This window comes from Bacillus rossius, chromosome 1 (genome assembly GCF_032445375.1).
Source record: "Bacillus rossius redtenbacheri isolate Brsri chromosome 1, Brsri_v3, whole genome shotgun sequence".
Lineage (NCBI taxonomy): Eukaryota > Metazoa > Arthropoda > Insecta > Phasmatodea > Bacillidae > Bacillus > Bacillus rossius.
The window spans coordinates 116,079,478-116,101,731 of record NC_086330.1 but is presented as its reverse complement, the minus strand read 5'-3'; the positions used below and the strand labels follow the sequence as shown (position 1 = coordinate 116,101,731).

Genomic DNA, 22,254 nt, shown 5'->3' with positions numbered 1-22,254 from the left:
TGGTAATTTGATTCCTGTACTTTCTATCATTTCTATACAATCTTCGCTAATACATGAAACTTCTGCTCCGCTGTCTAGTAGAACCGGTGATTTGACCCCATTTATGCTAAGTGTTATTTCAGGACACAAGGCTTCTTTTGCATTCCCGGCTTCGATGCACGGTTCGCTTAACAGAAAGTCGCGTTCGTTTTCTCTGAATATTACGGTATTTATTCTTTTCGTGATGACTGTGTTCGATTGGTTTTCTAGACAAGGTTCACGGTGATGTTTAGCCCCTTCCAAATTCGTATTAGGGAGTGGTGATAGGAGCTGTGATACACCCTCCCTACTTAGTTTTCCCTGCGGTTAACAAGTTTATGTATTTGGTCAGGTTGCCATGTTGGTGTAATTCGACCAGACCTCTCTGAAGTAGTATGATTTGAGTCCACTCTTTGACTAAAATTAACACCATCATTATTTCGGTTACACTGCCATTTCGTGTCATTATCACAGTTACTTGGAGAAATAAATTGTCGATTATTTTCAACTCGCGATGTTCCTTGCTCGGTGTGGTTTGCAGTCGTTATTGCTTTCTCTGTCAGCTGAAAAATCTGTGCTTCTACTCGATATTGTCCGTGTGATGCATTCCGGTCACATGCGAATCCTTCTTCTATCGGATACGTATTAGTTTTTGGACCTGAACTCCAAACGGCCCCTTCCCGTCGTTGGTTAGGGTATTGTTCCAGGTTGTAATTACCCTGTTGTCTTAGGTTCCCATTAGTATGGTTCGGTTGATTCCAATAATTAAAGTTTCTGTATCGTCCCCTGTATCCTTTATGATACCATTGCTGTCTAGGTTGTTCTACGTTAAAAGCGTTTATGCGAGGTGATCTCTGTTCGTTATTCGTGGCTGTAGGTTTATTTCGCCAATTTTGGTACAATGGTGCGGGTGGATTATTGTTCTTCCGCTCGAACGTCTCCTTATTCACGCTAGTTCGGTCTAGTTTTTCTAGCCTGTTGTAGTTCAGTAACTGTTCCTTAAAATCTACTATTCCGTTGTAATTTCGTCCGCTTAACTGTAACTGATATCTAACGGGTAGCTGTGATAGTATCATCGCTATAAATTCCTCGTCTTCCATGTTGCAGTTCAAATAGCGAGTTCTCTCATACATGTTGTTGATGTGTGCTTCTAGATTCTGGCTTCTTTTAGGGTCAAACTTATCAGAATGCAACTGAATACGTAAATTGCTTTGTATTCTGGTGCTCCAGAATTGTTGTATAAATGCCTTACGGAATGTACTATATTCAGTGATAGAATCTTTCAGTAATTCCCACCAATAGAATGCGGTGTCTTTTAGACAATGGCCAATGCTTTTCATCTTGTCTGTCTCGGATAGGTTAAACGTATTACAATACTCTTCGAACTGGTTAATAAATTTTCTGGGATTTTCTGTGCTTTTTCCGGCAAAACTAGGTACGTTATCTAGCCATTTTCGAGCAGGATGATGCAGGGTCAACATGGAATCAGTAACTAACGGAACATTATTTCTAACTATAGTGACTGGTTCTACACTTATCCCAGTGGAACTAGCTACACTAATGTTTTCGCTTCTGTTGTTATTATTTTCATTGGGGACAGTTGATTTAGTAATATTCAACGCAGTGTTTTGTGTAAATTTCCTCTCGATTTCTTCTACTCGTATTTCTACTCGGTTTACTTTACTTTCTAAATCCTTCTGTACTTGACTGACATTTTCTTTTAACAGCGGTACCGTATTCTCTAGGGTTTCAATTCGCTCGTGTACAACAAAAAAGTTTTGTTCCATGGTCCGTTGTGTTTGCGTAACCTCCGTCCTAATTTGTTCCGTTTCTGCAGTCAAATTATTTAACGTCGTATTCAAGATTCGTACAATATTGTCTAGTCTATTGGCATTCTCCTGTTTTTCGCGTTCCCGTTCCTGTCTTTCGCGTTCACGTTCCTGTTTTTCCTCTTGTAGCACTCGAAACATTTGTTCCAGTGTCACGGTTTGGTGTACATTTTCTGTTCGAGTCGTTTCCTCACCTCGTTGTAACTGTTGGTTATTCGGGACGTTCGTATTGTCATGGAGTTCCGACATCGTCTCTGCTCCTATTTCTCCCGTTTCTAGCCTTTCTTCCGCATTCGTTTCTGAATGTGTGCTACTGTTCTCTTCTAGCGCATTTCCTCTGAGGAAGTATGGTTCTCTATTTTCTTCAAATGGCATATTTTTCGATTTCCAGACAGAATGTGTCCTAACGTTCGTATTCTCCACGTCTCAGTGTAGTAGTCAGTGTGTTTCACCTAAATGCGGGCCTAAACGTTGGGCGCCAGAACTGACGTACCAACGGGTGTGTGAAGCTAAAAAAAATTGATTATGTTTCTTTAACAAATTTTCACAACCGTCGAGTTCCGTCAGTTTAAAAAAAAATGAATTAGATGTTCTTGGTTCAAACAGCTAAAATTATCAAGGTAAATCAATGTAACTAATTTATGTGTCGTAAATAAAAGTAAATTGCGTCTGTAACTAAAGTAGGTGTATTTTAGACCTAATGTGAGTGCGGCAGAGCCGTTGCAGTGTACAATTATTATATACATACATTGATCACATTTTTATCCTACTAGACTGTTAACTTATTCTAGAATGCTTGGAATTCTTTGTGTATGTGGATAACAAGTTTATCCAGTTCAAAACAAAACAAAAAAAAAAACCTCATTCAAAGTTAGTGTAGTGTAAATATATCAACAATTTGTTTTATATCATGTAAACGATTCAATAATTCTATATGTTTCTGTTTAAAATTAAGTTGTGGTAAGTTCAAATTAAGTAAAAATTATGTATTAAGCCAGGATTGAAAGCACTCGGTGAGCGTGGACCACTGAGTGTTGGTGAAACATTACTACATCAGAGACTAACGTTTATATCAAATTTAATGCCCTGAAAGAATTCCAAACAGATATTTACTATTCAATAGTCTTGGGATCCCGAGAGTTAATTTAAATTAATTAGTTTGGTTATTCTAATAATTATAGAACAAGAGATTCAGATTTGGATTTAAATTATGACGCGGGTAAGTCTTTCAGGCGGAAATCAATGTTTTTATAAAAAAAATAATGTTCGTGAAATTCAACAAACGGGAAACGTTCCAAATCGACGACTGGACGGGACTGAAAAAAAAAACGACCTCAGTGACAGTTATAGCCTCTACAGACGTATTGACTTCCTCGATGACCAGGACTCTGCGACGATCCGCGTGTAGCTGGCTCTCCTGCTCTGGATAGCTGGTAGGTCGTTGACTCAGTCCTCCTCTCGTACCGGACTGCTGGGCTGTTCTACTGCTCGGCTCGTGAGCCGTCTCCTTCTTAGTTTGCGCCGTCGAGTCGGTCCTTCTCGCGGACCGGACTGCTGGGTTGTCCTCCTGCTAGGCTCCCGAGACGTCTTCTTATTAGCTCGTGTCGTCAAAACTGCAGCGCCTTTCCTATTTTAACGTGGTTCAGTCGTCGTCGATTGAATAATAGAATTGTCTCTCTCTCAAATCCTCAAGATATTTTAACCGTTCTTCTTTGCGTCGATTAAGGTAACATAATTATGCAGATCTTTGTTCTAGTATAAAAGTTTCGTTGAATGTTCTTCCGTGAATTTTAGTGTTGAAATCGTTACTAAAACAGCTCTTCGATATCTCTTTTAAGTATTAATTCAAATCATACGAAGTTTCCAGTTTGCTGCTAAAATTACGGACACATATTATCAATGACCGAAAAAAATGGAACAAAACGAATATTCTAAAAGAATATTTTTACTTGTCCTTGTTTGTAACACGCGATTCTACAATTTTTCTTTAAAAACAAAAAAAAATCAATGCTTTAATGCAGGCAAAATATAATCAAAATGAATCTCCTATTCTTTACAAATATAGTAATAAACAACAAATTTATTACCTTTTTTTAAAAAAACCAAAGATAAGCATACTTCCAGAGACAAAATAACGTTTTAGCTTATTTAAAATTTGTAAAGATTTGCATATCATAAATCAAACAATTTTTTTTTTGTTTCGACTTCTGCAACCACCAAAATTGATCAATATAAATATTTCTATAAAGTACAAACGTTGACTTTATAAGTTGATTCACCTCTGTCTGGTTGCTGTTGATTTTTTGTTCCCATGTGCTCACATTCGCCTGCACCTGAGCAAAACCTTCTTCCCTGATCTTACGTTCTTTGGGTAATTCTGATTGACTCTTTCCTAGCTCATGCCTTATGAGCGCAATTTCCCCCTGACTATTGGCAATTGCTGACTCTAGTGTGGTTGTCTGCTGCACCAATCTATCTGTTTCCACGTCCTGTTTTCTTACTTCTGCCCCCAAACCCTCCATTTGTTCACTTGCCTTAGCTTGCCATACTCCTACTAGGCCTATTGTGTCCTCAATTTTGTTGAGTCGGTTAGCATAGCGAGCCTCAAATGCCCTCTGCTTTTCCCCAAACTCCACAAACTCACCTTTCACTGCTGATCGAAATTCCTCAAATTTCCTACTTTGCTCATCGAATCTTTTGCTCTGCTCGTCAAACATGCTCCTGATGAAGGTCACTAGGTCCACAGTCCCTTCCCCGAGTGGCGGAGGTGTAATACTACTCTCCTCGTCACTTTTGGTTTCATCCATTTGGTTTTTTGCTTCCCCCTGCTCCTCGGTTTCCCTTATTACCTCCACACTTACTACAGGACAATTATTACACATATCAGCTCCAGCTGAGTTTGATGCTGCCGATGCGGCCCTAGTAATTATTGGTGTCATATTTTTTTTTTTGAACTCTACACTTACATAACCTTACAACTGAATGCTACTCAATACTTCGTTTTTCCTTTCAAATGGCACACAGGCCTGCAACATAAAATTAATTACTGTAAACAACCTGATTAAGTAGTAGGCTATCACAAATAACCTGGCAGGAGTGACTATGCCATTATTGCTACCCTCCTGTATTCGGCAATGATATAATTTTCTTAACCTTAGTACCCAAAGAAAACGAGAAAAAACAATAACACACACAAATTAACACACACACACTCTGGTCATGGGCATCCTTTCAACCTATTAACACTTTAACTTCATTTATCACAGTTTGAGGTTGGATGGAGCTGACCTTATGTCCTGCTGCTGTTATTCCTTGTCGATTACACGTTAAGTGCTCCCGCGATGCTTGCCGATTTCAAAAGCCGCCATTTCCTTTTGTTGTACTCGTGGTAGAGGTGGGTCGAAAAGTATCAACTGATACTTTTGCACTGATAAGCGCCTGTATCAGGACCGGCAAACGAGTACACTTGAAAAGTAACAGGTACTTTAGTATCTGTTCAGAATTCGCCTCTAACTCGTGGTCAGCTGCCGCCGCTTCTCCACTCACCACGCCGACTTCAATTTCTTATCCGTTGCTTAAGTTCCCCGAGTACTGCTATTCCTCAGGTCCCTGTTCGGGCGCCAATTATGTAATGCTTCGGGATATTCAAATCAAGCCTTGGGTTGGTGGAGTTCTTTTTTTTATTCTTATTCACCACGGAACACAAACATATTAAGCTTCATCATCACTCTTCTCCACCATTTTTTTATCCCTCCTTTGTTTTCCAAAACAAAACAAACAAAAAAAAAACACATCTGGCCATACCAACCTTCTCAATCTAAATTCTCAACACAAATAAAAATACCTTCCAGGTAAAAATATAACACATCAAAAAACCCTTAGCCCGGGAGTGCAAACACTTTACATTAGAAAAGATCTGACATGCATTATTTGTAGTCCTAAAGCCATCATTGGGTGTAATATTTTACAGCGGTTGAAATGCTTACCCTCAATGAAACTTGAAACGTATCCACTAGCAAGCATTTCACAGTCAACATGATAGATGTTAAACCGCAATCATTTATAACTTTTCCGATTGCCTTAAAATATGACATCATTACATGAAAAGCACCCAGGTGTATGAATAATTTTTTGAAAGTGTCACTTTCCGTAGCTTGGATTTGTAAAGCTATCTTTGCATTAGCTAAATCGTAAGTCACTTGCATGTACTCTTGATTTAGTTCTTGCAATACTGACATGCATTGCTGCATAGCTGCTAAAACAACTGTGTTACTTGTTGGTGATTCATTGATCGGAGTCAAATACGAAATTAATTGTCTTGGAGAATCATATGTTATTATTTTACTGTTGAAACCAGTCCATATAGGAACCATTTGACAATCCAAAAGCATGACGTAGCATCCAAATAATGTCAATTCGATCGTAAAGACTCTTATGCAAAATTATAATAACCTCTTCCTCACTGTGAGTTTGAATATTACTATATTTTTTAAGCTTTTTCACACACTGTGGCAACTCATACTCAATTTTTTTCAAAAGATCGTTTTCTGCGTTTATTATGTTAAATAACTCCAGCTTCTGCTTCATATTCTTCTTCTTCTTCTACATTATCTTCTTCGATGTTTTGATATATAATTCCAACTGTATCATGGAGAGTATCTTTACCATTCTTGGTCTCAACAAATCGGTCGTAATTGTCTAATGCCATACCTGTTGAAAGGTTTCCATTTCTATTAATCGCCTCTGGACATATTCTGGTGCGTAAAACTGATGAAAACGTTGCTTCTGTTTCAAGCTCTTCGATAGCGCTGTAACTGATACAGTGACCGTAACAATTTATTATATTGATTACCTTACGACTGCTTGTAAGACTTTTTAATGCTATGCCTAAGCAGGTGTGTTTCGAAGTCATGTTGCCATTGTGAGTCATGTAAATTATGTCCTGTATCAGAGATTTCACATGACGTTGAAAAGTGTCGCAATTCCGGCGTTGACGCTTATAACCTCCAAGAATCGATGAAAAAAATTCAGAAACTATTGGTGCAGATGAACATTCACCTTTTATTAGTCGTTGACTAGTTAAATAATCAGGTATTTTTTTTTTTTTACACTTAGAATCTCCTCTCGCAAAATAGCAGCAGCAGCTTGCAGAGTATCTTGGTTTTCAAGTGCGCAAATAAGGAGTCATCAATAGCTGAAATGCTTTTAGGAGCAACAACTTTTTTTTTGTTGGATGTCAAAATTTGGATTTTGTCATTAAATTTCTTGTAGATCTTTTCTTCTAAATAGTGTGTTATGAATATTAATCTTGTGTCTGAGCCTTCACTCAATTATTTATACATATCCAGATACTATGATAGAAAATAACAACGTCCTCGTTTTATGACAATTTCTTCTATTAAATTGCATATTTCTTTATATTCAGTATCATGTATTTCTCGAGAGATGTGCCATGAAGTACGGACAGGACTTTTAACTAATGATCTTTGCTGATTTCTGAAATTTAGCCGACAAATATCATGATAGTATATTTCAGAAGGAAGAACACTTTGTATTTTTGTCAAAGTTTCGTTGTAAATATCTGTATCTGGCTTAAATTTTGATAAAATAGTTTTTTCAAATTGATTTTTTTCTGAAGTACGTAATGGCTCATTCTTAAACCGATGGGTTTTTTTTATTACAAAAAAAAATACAAATTCAGGTTAGCTGCAGCCACGGTATCAGAAGTCGGAACAGTTGATGATTCTGCAGGATTCTCCAATGACTGATCTACTTCAGCTTCAATATCTTTTTCTACGACTTCATTTGTCTCAAGAACGTTCACATCTTCTACAAGGGAATCATTTATGATTGTTTCATCAACTATAGAGCTACTAGTTGATGTTGATGGTTGTTCAATCGTTGACGAAAAAGTACTAGATTGTAATGAAACTTTTTTGGTGACATCTGTAGAAAATTTTTTTTTTCAGAGCTGTAAACACCTTGTAACAAGAACTATGATAACCACAATCGAAAATTTCGCCCGGGAAAATAATATCGTTATATATAAGGTTATGAATTTTCCGTAACCTTAAAATCTTTCGACATTTTGCCATTGTCTCTTCCGAAAATATAAGTAATTTCTCAGTTTTTACCGTAGCACAAAAAACACACTTAACTTTTTCTTTTTCACTCAACATAATGTTAAATATATTAGATAAATAATGGAAAAATTAGTAAAACAAAATAAATCAACACTACGTAAATATTTTCATACATTCGTGAAACACAAGGTATCTGTATGAACTTTCACAAATATACTGAAAACATCTGACAAAAACTGTTATGTTGAAATTATAACTACAAGGGAACACACTATAGGCTAGACTTTCAAAATTTTATTATTTTTGGCATTTTCAAAATTGTCTGCCTTAATGTTAACTGCGCGATAATGGTCTGCCATTGTTATTTTCCGAGAGTAATAATAGTATATTTTCAGATTTCAAAACGGCAACCATGGTCAAATGGATTTAAAATTCACCAAAAATTGATAACCTGTCTTACCTGAGCGCCCGTTGCGTCCACCACTTTAGGTTTAGTGAGTCCCCATCTCATGTATGGTAGGTATAAGGGCCTCTATGTACAAAAACTCAGGTCTGGTCAAATACATATAGGTAGCCACCCACTAGCTCTTAGACTAACAGCCTTTCACAGCAACTGGAAAAATTTATTGTGTAGTGTAAATAAATATGTATTAATAATACTTATAATCAACCAATATAAATGAAATATACACCAAAACCCCAAATGTCACTATGTTACAAAAAAAAATTTTTTTTTCTGCCAAAATTGCAACTTCGAAACCATTGAAGCAGGTGCACAACATCCACTGAGTATACACACGTCAGTGCATACGTAATTTTCTTGCTATCACACATCTCAATAAATAACATATTTTGAAAATAAGCGTAATTAAGCTAATGAATTATTTTATACTGGGATTCAAATGCAATGTAGCATTTAGCTTTACAATATACATTGAGATATCTCAAGTGAAATGATTTTTAAAAGATGTTAAATATATTATTATTTATATTGAATAACTCTCAGTCATACAAATATGTAAGTTTAGAAACCATAATGTAATTAAATATACATAAAATAATATTTTGAATTTTCATTTCATTCAATTGCCTACTTCTTTTTATGAAAAAGAAAAAAAAATGTTAACTATTCATGTGAAGATGGTTTCTGCTTTTAATTGGGCAATCGATGGAAGAGAGAAAGTGCACGTGAGATGTGTGCACCTATGTACGTGACATTTGAGAGTTGAGCCACTATCCCATATGCGTATGCATGCTACGCAAGGATTTGAATGGCATCAGGGTATTCTTTTACTTTTATATATATATATATATATATGTATATATATATATATATATATACATATATATATATATATATATATATATTGGTTAGGTGATCAAAGTTAGTTATAATATTGACATTGCATATTATGTATTTTACATTTTAGGTAAGCCTAAATTTTTTGAAGAAAATTTTTGGAGTGTTTTTAAAGTTATAATTAAGTTCAAAGGCTATGTATGTACAGTAAGCCCTCGATTTCCATTAAGCAAAAGTCAGTGGCGTAGCGTGCCATCTCGGCGCCTGGGGCGGGAGGGGAGACCCATTTTGCCGCCCCCATTCTATAGGTGCTTACTTAAAATTAAATTTCACATGCAATGAGGTACCTTTTATTGAAGTTAAAATAGGATGAGCGGTTTTACAAGCGGATTCTACGGGCCTTATATGAGCAGCGAAGTCAGAAATAACTTTGTCAAAATCAATATTAGCAGCCAATTCTTGTTCAATCGACAATATAGCCAAGTTTGATAGTCTAGCGGAGCTCATAGTAGATCTGAGGTAATTTTTTATTAGCTTCAACTTCGAAAAACTTCTCTCACAACTTGCAACACTAATCGCCAAAGTCAAATATATACGAATCAAGATGACTATATTTGGAACCGAAATTCCGAGATTCAGTTTTTGAATGAACTGGAGGAGCTCCAGTGGTCCATTACCATTTATATGTTCCTCTGATTCAGAACAGGCAACAACAACAAACTGCTAAAGACGCTTCCGCTCCATCTGAAACTCGTCCTTGTCGATGTCTTCTAATACATGGGAAAGATCACACTCGAACTTGCTGTCCAAAAGTTTCGCTGGCATCAAAAATCCGAACTTGTCCGATATTTCTTGAATTTGCTGGAATCGAGTCGTCATTTCTTGAATGATCTTGTCGAATGATGCGGTAATCTCTCGACGGATTTCCTGTTCGTGAGACAAAGCTGCATCTTCAGAAGATTCATCGCCATGCATGCGTTTTTTCCTGCGAATTCTTCTCGTTTTCAGTTCGATTCCGAGTTTTTCGCAGAGAGTCTTAGCAAAGTCAATTGCTTCTTGCACGAAACGGTCTCTACTTTCCACTAAGAGGGTTTTCAAAGCGCAGAGTTTCTGAGCACACTTATCCACACTTAGTCCTCGTTGCTGCAGGTAAATCTGTGCGTCATCTACTTCAGGTAGCACTGCAGCCCAAAAGCCAAGAAAAGTTAGGAAGTTAAATGACTGCATGGCTGTCAGGAGAAGACTGGCTCCCGATCTTGTTTCGGAAGTTTGAGATGAATCTGTTAATTGTTCCAGTACCTCAAGAACTACCTCAAACTTATTTTTAAGCATCTTGACAGCTACATGTCTAGCGCTCCAGCGCGTTTCAGTGACTCGTTTTAATGCTTGACCTGTGACGGCAACCAAAGTGTTCCATCGAACAGTTGATGCGGAAAAGAAGGCAAACAGCTTCTCCAGAGTTCCAAAAAATGTCACGGAATCCACTGATTCAGAAGCAGCGTGTACCCCAGCCAAGTTTAGTGAGTGGTTTGTGCATGCAACGAATATAGCTTTCGGATTCGGTGCTTTAATCCGGGCTTGAACTCCATTGTGGATCCCTGACATTGTGGCAGCATTGTCATAAGCCTGTCCTCTCAGATTCTGTATGTCCAGTCCGTCTAATGTTATCTTCGCGATTATATCGTTGCTGAGATCTTCTGCATTTTTTCCTTTTGGTTCGAAGAAGTCAATGAAAGATTCTACCACGGCGACTTTTTCTCCTTCGATATGTACGTATCGCAGAACTTGGCTCATTTGGTCATTGTGGGAGATGACTGGTGTGCTGTCGAAGATTACGCAATAATAATTAGCTTCTTGAATACGACGGATAATGGTGGATCGAACTTGCTGTCCCAGTAAGTTTATAAATTCATTCTGGGTTTCTGGAGATAGATACGAAACTGAGACTCTTGCTCCCAGCTTTATCTTTGTCAGGTGTTCCATTAGAAGAGGGTCGTATTTAGCTAGGAGGTGCACTAACTCCAGAAAGTTCCCGCAATTGCCACTATCATCTCCTCTAATGTCTTCTCGATGTCCTCTGAAGGCCAGATTCTGTTTGGCTAAGAACTGGATAATATTCAGCAACCTGTACAGTACATCCCTCCACTTCTTCTCCTCACTTTCGAAAACTTCTTGTTGTTTCTGATCGATGGTTGCTTTACAGTTCAGGCGAACTTCCAACTCCTTCCATTTCAAGAAGCTCTGTTCATGGCCCAGGCTATTTACATGGTCTCCTATTCTTGGATTTAGCTTCCACCATTTGTTGAATCCTTCTTCAGATGCGAAGTTAGAGCCGGAATTGCCAAACAGCTTGCAAGAAAAACAATACAAGGATTGCTTCAAAGGCGAGTACACCATCCATGTTCGGAGAACCTTTTCGCCGTTAGATAATGGTTTGTAGAACCACTCTTTGGTTAGTTTTCGGGTACCGCCTTTCGTTGAAGTCCCTGAGCGAACAACATCGGCAAATTTGGAATCGATGTGCTGTACTGAGTCAGATCCGCGACATACTAGAAGCGTTCTTACTTCGTCTGTCATAGGAGAAGGCCAGCAACCTACATCGTCGAGATTCACATCTTTGATTTCGGCAGGAGCAGAAGGCACGATTTCAATTATGTCTTCTTTGGCAACATTCACTTTTTCTGCAGGCTTATGACTAGATGCTTGAGGTACTTTTAATGAGTCGACTTCATCTTGACCCTGCTCTGTGGTGGGACCAGAACTACTTCCAACTGCGACGGCAGGTACGTCTTCTTCTTGTACCTGTAAAATAAGTTATGTATTCCCATGAATATTGGCCGGAGGACACGTTCGAATTTCAAATAAGTATTTTATCTATCACAAAACAAAAGTGGTTTTGGTGACGGCGCGGTTTGCCGGGCTTATAGGAAAATTTACAAACAAAATTGATTTTGTATGGCAGCTACCTTTTTTAGAGTTTCCCGGTAAAAACTGACTGAGTAAGCCATGTTATAGATGTTATTAAAAGATAAAATGACAAGAAATTTGAGAAAAATCGTTGGCGCCATTTTTGAGCTAAATGAAAAATTATGTTTTCTTTGTATGACAGGTACCATAAATAATCAAGATATCCAAAAACAAAAACAAAAAAAATATTCCTAGACTACTACTAGATTTACAAAACATCCCCTATTGAAGTTTTAAATTCAAGTAGCAGGACAAAATTCAGTCGTAAACTTAAAAAGATGTACCTTAACTCAATGTAATTTATGTTAATATACTCCATACTTTTTAAACAATAATTAATGTTCAAACAGCTATTAGAGCAATTTTAAGTGTATTATAAAATAAGATTTAATGTACGAGTGTGACTCCGTACTCGCAGACAAACCTAGGTGAATAGGTTTTGCGAGACTAATGTAAGAAATATTGTAACTTTTGTAAACAATAAATAATAATAATAATAATAATAATAATAATAATAATATAGGAGTTTTACTGTGTCCCGGTTTGCGGAAGTTGTTTGGTTTGCCCTGGGTTAAGGTCAAACTTTACAGTACAATGCGTAGTACTAAATTCAATGAGTGCGAAAGAGAGCCATCGACACGGGCCGACGCGTGAAACAAAAGATTTTGTATGAGTAATTAACATAATAAGGAGTGCCGCTCAACTCGGCTCGCGCGCGCCGGGCGGCGCGGCGTGATGCGATGTTGCCGTTCGTATGTAAACAAACAAACGTTATAAAGAGCTCTGTCAGTGATTTCGCAGTTTTTCTTTTAAATAAATATTAAAAAATAGTTGGTGCGCAAAATTTTAGATAAAATGGAACATTATAGTGTGTCTGACACATGTAATGAATGAATCACAGATCAGATCTCAACCTGCGTCACCGGCGACCCGCCCCCGCGGGTTGCCGCCCGGGGCGGGCCGCCCCCTCCGCCCCACCCACGCTACGCCACTGGCAAAAGTCTGTTAATTAAATTAAATTTCTTCATAAAGAGCAGAGTTAATGTCCCAAATTATGTTCTTAAACATTCTAAAAATACCTACTTTTATTATTTAATTATCTACTGATTATATATCTGGCATTTAAGAAACTCAACCCAGTGTGTAATGAATGGCAGAAATTCTTATTAACATGCAACCAAAACTTCACTGCTGGCTTGTTACTTGCCACAGTGAACTATGATTTTCTTTTTTAAATATTGGGTGTGTTAGGACTGCATACTCTGTGCGCAAAACTGTTGTTCCCGAGGCTTGTTTTTGGTATGTGGCTGTTCTTATCATAATAATTTGTGTTTGTACTGTGGATCGGAAATAATAATAAATTTAATAAAACATTTTTCCTATATAATGTGTTTTTCTGTAACACACTATGACGTACACAATTTTAAGAGCTAAAAACTAATTAATAACTAATATTCATTACCTAGTTTTAAGAGGAAAAATGAGTAAATAACTAATTTAATTTCATTATTCAGAAATTTGTGTATTTAATATTGCAGACCTGCCAACTCTCACGATTTTGGTGTGAGGCTCACGATTTTAAGGTCCATCTCATGCCCTCACGCCAAAATAGTGTTCCCTCACGATTTTTCGGGGCCCTAAGATTTTGTTTGTAGCGTGTGCCGTGCTGATTTTTCTATCTCGCATAGTGGAAGAGGAGACATTGTGAAACATGTCGCTACAAAAAAACACAACTAACACGTGAAGTGTATTGCTACCAATAAAAAATTAATTTTGCTGTGAACAGTGATAATAGTGTTACATGAGCAGAATGTTATTTTACATCTTTATTATTTGCGGCCCTGCATGATCACTATACGACAGCGCTAAATTATGTTCAACTAAATTAAATCTGCAACCTATAATTTGTTGAAATAAATTTTGAAGCAGAGACCATGTAACATATGTACAGGTATGTCACTTAAATTTAAAGATTCTCATTTGTTGTTTTTTATATCTAACCTGTATTTATGGGCCTGAAAATTTTTATTGAGGACCTCATGATTTTTTAAATTTGAATGTTGGCAGATCTGATATTGCTTAATGGTAGTCTAATAATGTTTTAAAAAAATATATATTTTGATTATATGAAATAAAAAAATAAAGTTAATGTACAATTTATTTGGATAATCCACTTGCATTTTGGTTCAAAATTATACTTTGTGGAACTTTTGTAGTAATATTAATGGTTACTTCTATATTCTTTGTTATTTTTTATAGGTTTAAGAGATTGCCTGCAATTTTTATACCAATAACAGCAATACTTAATATTTTTTCCCTAGAGTAAAAAAAATAGCACTTTTTTTGTGTAAATCATAGAATTCTGTTCTTTGTTAATTCATAGAAGTAGACATTTTCTCAGGTATTAATGTTTGATACTGAAATGCATTCAGTTAGTACTTTTTCTTCATACAGGCCTTGGAAGTAAAAACATGAAACTCATTGAAGCCAGCCTTTGCTGCTTGCGTACCATATTTGAGCACCAGTGCGCCCCTGTGGACTTGATATACCAGAATGAAAACTTGACGGTGCATCTGTTGACACTGACGATGCACAGTATGACCAACCAAGTATGTGTCACCACCATTCTCAAGGCAGCGTGCAAGGTACGTTCAATGTTGGCTTGTGTCTTCTGGAAACTAATCAAAAGTTGTGTCTCAATGTACAGTTTTAAGCCCAGGACACACATATCCACACCGTGTCCGCACCGCATGACGGCCGCATGTTGGACGACACACGGAGGAAAAGTAAACAAACAGAATTATACCCATCAGTCCCCACCTTTCAGCGCCGTCACCCCTCCGCGTCATCCCTCCGTGACCGCACCGTGTCCGCACCGCGTCAAACTAGTTGAGTTTAGTTTTTACGCGGACACGGTGCGGAAGAAGGTGCCCTCGACGAAACAAAAACAATGGACGCAGAAAAATTAATTGAAGAAGTCAGGAAGTTTCCAGTGCTATACGACCAGTCGAACGTAAAATACCGAAATGCTGAATATAAAGAACGTGTATGGAAAATAGTTTTGACAAACGTGCAAACTGAGGGTAAGTACTTTGTCTGTTTTCAATTCTCTGGAAATAGGGAAAAGTCTCCTATATTGGACCAGTTTTCAAGATGATGTAATTTCGTGTAATTAAACATATTCTTTCAAGAATATTATGCATGGATATTATTCAGTTAAAATTTGCACAACCAGAGTTGAAAAACATCAGTCCATTTTCCAGAAAAAAAAAAACAATTTTCAAGAACCTGCAATTGGATCAATTTAGGGAACCTGTTTCCCAAATTGGACTGCTGGTCTCTCTCTAATTGGCTCGTTTACATGATTACATGATTAATGTTTTTAAGTTATATTATAATTATAAAATTGTTTATCTATAACCCGTTCCCAAAATACTTTTTCGTTGATATTCCTAAAGTTTAATAAATATTGTAACACTGAATTTGTTTATATCCACATTTATACTAAATGCTTTTAGTTATATTCTCAGAGTATTTCTCGGTGGCACTCCTAGACCTATTTGCTCGTAAACCACAGTCTTTTGAAGAAGAATATTGGTGGAATATAGTGTCTAGACACTGACACAACACACCATTGTTGCGTTAACTCCACGCTCTCCACTTTAAATTTAACATTTTGTTTATATAAAAAAGCACACCTTAAAACCATAACAAATATTATTTAAAATTAAAAAAAAATATATTTTTCAGATTACTTAAAAAAAATTAAATAAATAAATAACCCAAGTATATTCCAGTGTTCAACCATCCTCGAGTAGTTTTAACTTAAATAAACTTAACATAAATTCATTAAAAATTAGGACTTTTGCATGTTTATTCATTAAAAAAATTTTATAATGAGGTTGTGATTGCATGCCTACTGTACCCAATAAAAAAAAATGTTAACAATGTGGAAATGTCAGGATTAATAGGGATTTAAGAATTGTATACTGAGCTTTAAGTTAAATTCCTGGAAAGAAACTCATTTTTACTTATAAGTATATTTTCTGTCAAATTAAATTAAAAGAAATTATACATATATATGACACAAGAGTCCGCGTCTATTTCAGCGCTCACAAAGGAACTAAGAGCTTGGTTGTGTAAGTAGAGCATGTTGATGCCGGCAGATGTGAGGTCATTCCATATATGTGCTTTATAGGCCAGTTGTCCAATTTAAGTGCCGGTCCAATATAAGCAACTTTCCCCTAAATAAAATGCAATTTTGTAGCAGTGCAAAAATTAATTGAATAAACATAGTGCATACTTAAACATACTGACTGTAGGTACATACAAATAATTCAATTGATTGATTTTTATATAACAATTATTCAATTGATCAAATCAACTTGTCCATATGTTCTTGCCACTCCACACTACCCTCTGGAGAATTAAAAAACCGCGTGAACTGCTCTCTCACGACAAATGCTTCCTGTGTAGCTCTTCCTCGACGGCGAGGTAACCTCTGAATATTAGGTGGGATCTCTTGTGTCCGATCAGTTATTTCAGTTGGTTGAAGCACATTACAGCCTTCAGCCTTTCGAATGAAGTTGTGCAAGATACATGCCGCAAGTACGATCCTTGTTATATTATCAGTTGATCCTTGAAGCGGTCTCATGAAGATACAAAATTTTTGGGTCAAAATGCCAAATGCGTTTTCAGATAACCTTCTTGCCCTGCTCAACCGGTAGTTGAAAATTCTTTTTTCACCAGTCAAGTCTCTTCCGGGATATGGTCTCATGATGTTAGTTGTAAGAGGGAAAGCTTCGTCGCCAATTATAACCAGCGGAAGTTCAGTATCTGTTCCAGGTAGGGTTTGTTTTTTCGGGATATTCAGTTTATGGTTCTGCAGTGCTTTTCCAAAATTAGAATTAGACAAAATACCACCATCTGAGTTTCGTCCATAAGCCCCTACATCTACTTCAATGAAATTGTAACATGGATCAACCAGAGCCAGAATGACAATAGAGAACGATTTCTTGTAGTTCCAGTAGAGACTCCCCGAAGAATTTGGAGCTAGTATTGTTACATGTTTTCCATCCAGTGCCCCTATACAGTTAGGGAACTGCCACCTTTCCCAATATTCGTGAGCAATAGATTTCCACATTTCTTCATTTGGCATAGGCATCACTTCATTTAAAAGTACCTCTACTATCGTTCTGCAGGTATGGTGAACAATAGAAGCAACTGTTGATTTTCCCAATCTGTAGCTGAAAGATATGGTTTTGAAGGTATCTCCAGTAGCTAGAAACCTGAAACAAATAAAAAATAAAGCTTAATTTAATTGAGGTTAAATTGGATTTGTTGTAGGTGGAGTGGAAGAATGTAAAAAAAGATGGAATTCTATGCGAGATCAACTACGTAGGACGCTTCAGAAGAGAAAAACGAAATCTGGACAGGCTGCTAAAAAACACCACAAGTATAAGTATGAGGATATTCTCACATTCTTGTTACCTCATCTAAGCGAAAGGGATGGCCTAACTAATGTACCACCAGCAAACAATGACGAGGATGATGGTTTTGAAAGTACTGCTGACTCGCAGGACACGCAAAACACATTCACTCAAGAAACATACCAAGAAGAAGACGTCAGCAGTGTCGACGAACATGACCAAGAGGATGAACTAGGCACTACTGACACAAATATGCGGGTAACATCACCTTTACCAACTACAAATAAGGTATCAGCAGAAAAACATACGTTTGCCACACCTTCAGCAAGCAAAAGTAAATTCTCAGGACGTGAAGTGAAACCACAAAACTCCCCAGCGAGTCAGCTTATGGCCTACATCCTGGCAGAGAAAGATGCACAAAAAGCAAATACACAAAGTTCACTAACCAGCAAACAGGATCCAGTTGATGCTTTCTTGTGTGGAATCGCGCCTACTCTAAAATCTCTCAACCCTATTATGCTGCATGAAGCCAAAGGAAAAATTTTTGCTGTTGTGCAGGACCTCGAATTCAGGCAGTTACAAATGAATGCGAGTGGCCAAGGAACATCTAGTATGCCACCACACACTACATCCCCTACACAGCCAGCAGAATGGTTATCATCATCAACAGCTTCATCTGCTTCAACAACATCTAACAATGTTGATCAACAGCCGTATTTTCTGTTTCCTTAGCTCCTAAACATATTCCCATCACAAAACAGTATACAATAACATCAACAATATGTACTATCAATCGGGAAAATTATTTTTGTTAACAGTTTGAAAATGTTTAGAAATTTACATGTGGATTTTTAATTGTGTATCTCGTAAATTAATTTTTATAAAATTAAATTACTAATAAGTTTGACATAGCGAAATGAAAATGGTGGAAGGAAGGGACTAAGCAACATTGTTATGTTTCTTGCTTGGAGAATGTATTTTTTTTTTAAAATTTAATTAGAGGGTAGTTTTGTTCAAATGTAAATTAAACAGCAAAGTACATTCCTGCATTTTATTTTTTGAATGTTTACATACCTCAAACATACCGCCAAACGTTCTCTAGGCGTTATTGATTGTCTCCAAAATGTGTCTTGTTTCCTCAGTTTCTCCTGCAGTATCAGTTCCAGTTGGTTGAATGTGTACATCGACATTCTATAATATTCGTAAAACTTCGTGTCATCACACTTCAGATGAGGCAACAGCGAGACAAATTCCCCTTCAACGCCCCTTTTTTTCCACGCATTGTGCACCCACATTCTTCTTCGGCGACGATTTCGTCTCCAATCAATATCTTCTTCCTCCAATGCTAATGCCACCATTCCTAACTCACTATTTGTAAAACTTCTCAACATGACTAACGTCTTGGAATGCAAAACGAATACTGACCCGTCTGCACGGCCAACACTCGGAACAGTGTGGCCTCCCATCTCCGTCACCGTCACTCGGCCGTGTTGCGGAGACGACTCGGGGCGAGTGCGGTACGGACACGGTGCGGATATGTGTGTCCCGGGCTTTACTTGTAGTCATAGTTTCACACAGAATAAAAATAAAACAAAGTATTAAGTATTGAATGAAAAAATAGCAACAAAAGTAGTAGACCTGAAAGTTGTTAAAAGAAGTAGTACACAATTAAGGTTGTGTGACAAACATAGGCGTTGGTAAAAGAATTACCCTGTCTCAACATCCTCATCAGCAATCATTGGGGAAAGCATGTGTTGATGACATGAAAGCAAAGCATCTTAATGACCTAGGCAAGCATATGTTTCCACTTAAAATGTTGGGAGAAGTTGAAGTTTTAGCATGAGGTACAGATTGTACAAAATTGAAATTTGAACCGTACAATTACAAATGTAGAAAAACAGAGCCTATGGCTTGGAAAAAAAAAATGTTACTTCCTCAGAAAGTGCACTGATGGGCAGACAGAATGAGTAAAGGGAATTTTGTAAAGTATTGTGTAACCATCTCTTCCAACTGAGTTACTCAGTCCCCAATACATTGAGTAGCATGGCGAATAGGTAGTTACCATCAGATAGAGGAAAGATACTAGCTGTTAAAGTTATTTTCCCAAATGTCATGTAAAGAAGAGTTAGAGCTGCTAGATAAAGATGTTCCTTTCAATAAATAGGTATAAATTTGCATGAATTAGTTACCAAAGAAGTCCTAATCATTGAATCTATTTACAATAAATGAAGTGATGTGGTCAAGTATGATAGATAAGCCAGAAGTAGATTGATCAAGAAAGCTAAGTCATTTTTCAGTACACAAAAAAAATATGGAAAACCAAGATAAAGTGAAGTAACACAAAGGCTACAAGTATGATGTGACTATCTCTGACAGTGATTACATAGTTTTAATTAGTTTTATTGAGTCATCATTGTCAGAAGATTGTAATTTGTTGGGTGAAATGTTATAATTAGTAAATACAGCTCATGAAAATGATCAAAGGCTTAGTGAGGAAACAGCAGTTTTGATAATAGTTTTAATCTTTCTTTAGCTCATCCTAAAGTAATTTGTTTGAAAGCAGAAGTTGAATGCTTTACCTATTTTTGTCAAAACATTTGTTAATATTATCATCAGACAGAAAATATGTTTATTTAATCTAAGAGGTAAATTTATTAACCGTTTACGGTTATGATTGAGTTAACTCGATGTGCTTTAACATGCACGCCAGTGCAATGGTCGAGGTAACTCATACTCAAGTCATTGTGATGCTGCTGCAGCTGTAGATTAAACTTATTTCATTTATTTCGCCCTAGATGCCATGTTCACAACTTTCTGTTGGTTCACTTTCTCAAAATAGAGCACTAAAATTGTATTTTTTTTGTCGACAACGTGCTGTGGTGTAACACTTATATGACGACAGGCACACGTTATGCTGGACTGATGTGACCCAAACGTAAACAAACACCTCGTTTGTTTACAAACACGGGACTGCATGAATGGCAGATGATATTTGTCAATACACGAGTGCAAAAGGAAATCCTTTGGTTCCTAACATTATTTAGCTCTGTTTGCCATAACTTTAAAATATAATTAAGGAGACTGACCTGTAGTACAAATAAACAATATGTGATTTTCCAAGAAATTTTAATAATATTAAGGAAATGGAGGCAAAACAATAACATAACATTGGAATTACATTTATACTTGATAATGGCTAAAGTTCTCTGAAGCACAATGTGACTAGCAGAGAGAAAAAAAATGTTATTGAAACTGCAGGACGTTACGAAGGGCACCCGGCTCGACAACAGTCCAATTCAAGTTCAGTCTCTATTGTTGGTATCCAACACAACACGTAGATGCCGTCTACACATTAAATAAGGGTGGGGGTTGCTCCGGGCTAAAACTGTCGGTAGGCTATTTCTACCCCCAGGACCTCTGGGGGGACCGCGGACAGTTACTATTAGATGGCACAGTCTCTGCGATAACGTCTCGTAGCGGGAATCACAGTGTAAGATGAGGGGAGTTTCCAGTCCAACAATGCGCTGGCGCCGACTCAAGGCGACCATGCCTTACCTTGCGAATGCTGCGCTGGCTCTGCAGTCTCCAGTCTGCGTGACAGCTGTCCCAGGGAGTGTGTTGAGATGCACCAGTAGGCACCACACACTTTAGGTCACCAGAGCACTCACACAGGCGAAGTTCCGGCGCGCGAGTTGTTGTTTCCCGGACCGCGGACGCGTTGGTGAATTCGATAAATACAGTCCCAATTCCGCGGGCAGTATTAATAATACCGACAGTTCAACTTCAGGTCGCGATTCCGCAGCCCGGAATCGCGGGTAGCGAAAACTTCTCACGCGAAGCGACACGAGCTCCGACTCTGCGCAGCGGACCGACTCCCCGAGAAAACACCGGGCGGCTCTTTTATACCTCCGCCGAGCGTCACCAGAGGCCTCTCCTATTGGCCCGTTTTTAAGTTCAGGCGGTTGCCGATTGCCGCTAATTCTTCTGGTGCTGGCGCCGTCACCCTATCACTTCAAAAGTCGAATATTTACCAACACCATGGACCATTGTTGACTAGGCCCCCTCAAACACTGTTTATATGTCCTTAAATACGCCCTACTAACCATATATATATATGTGTGTGTGTGTGTGTGTGTGGGCTGTGTATCGGTACAGTGCACACAGCTACCCTGCTGTCTGGTAAACTTGAAATCATATACACTAGTGATATCTGTAATTATTGTGACTAGGAGTGACAGATTGACTGTACCTAGGTGTGACAATACAGCATGGCAACAAAAAGACATGTGGGTATTTTACAGTCTAATGAAATTATAAATTACTTCAATGTGTTAGGACCGAATCTCTCAAGTTTAGAAAGAGAAGAAAGCTATTTGGGAAGTGAAACAAGCAATAGTGGTGACGAACGTGTATAAAAAGTAAATTCACATGTAAAGAAAATCAACACTTCTTATGTGTGGCATCTAGGCATTTAGTTCATGATTTTGATGTAAGTACTGCTGGCATCACAGGTAGTGTCACCTCAGAATCCATAGAGATTGAATTTTTTGAGTTGTTTCTCATAAACAATTTTGTAAATATGTACAGTTGTTTCAGAAACAAACTATTTTTGTTTACAGACAGTAAAA

The 22,254-nt window shown here is 37.5% G+C and overlaps 1 protein-coding gene across 9 annotated transcripts in view; it reads left to right on the top strand.

The window, feature by feature from the left end:
* LOC134542760 (armadillo repeat-containing protein 8-like) overlaps positions 1–22,254 on the top strand; it is a 160,270-nt gene that overhangs the window by 36,220 nt on the left and 101,796 nt on the right. For all 9 annotated transcript variants that reach the window (XR_010076852.1, XR_010076851.1, XM_063387293.1 and 6 more), the window contains one exon: positions 14,652–14,842. Coding sequence is in view for 7 of the 9 variants with exons in the window: in XM_063387293.1 (XP_063243363.1) it covers positions 14,652–14,842 (191 nt within the window). In the remaining 2 variants the exon portion in view is untranslated. The remainder of the gene's footprint in view (positions 1–14,651; positions 14,843–22,254) is intronic.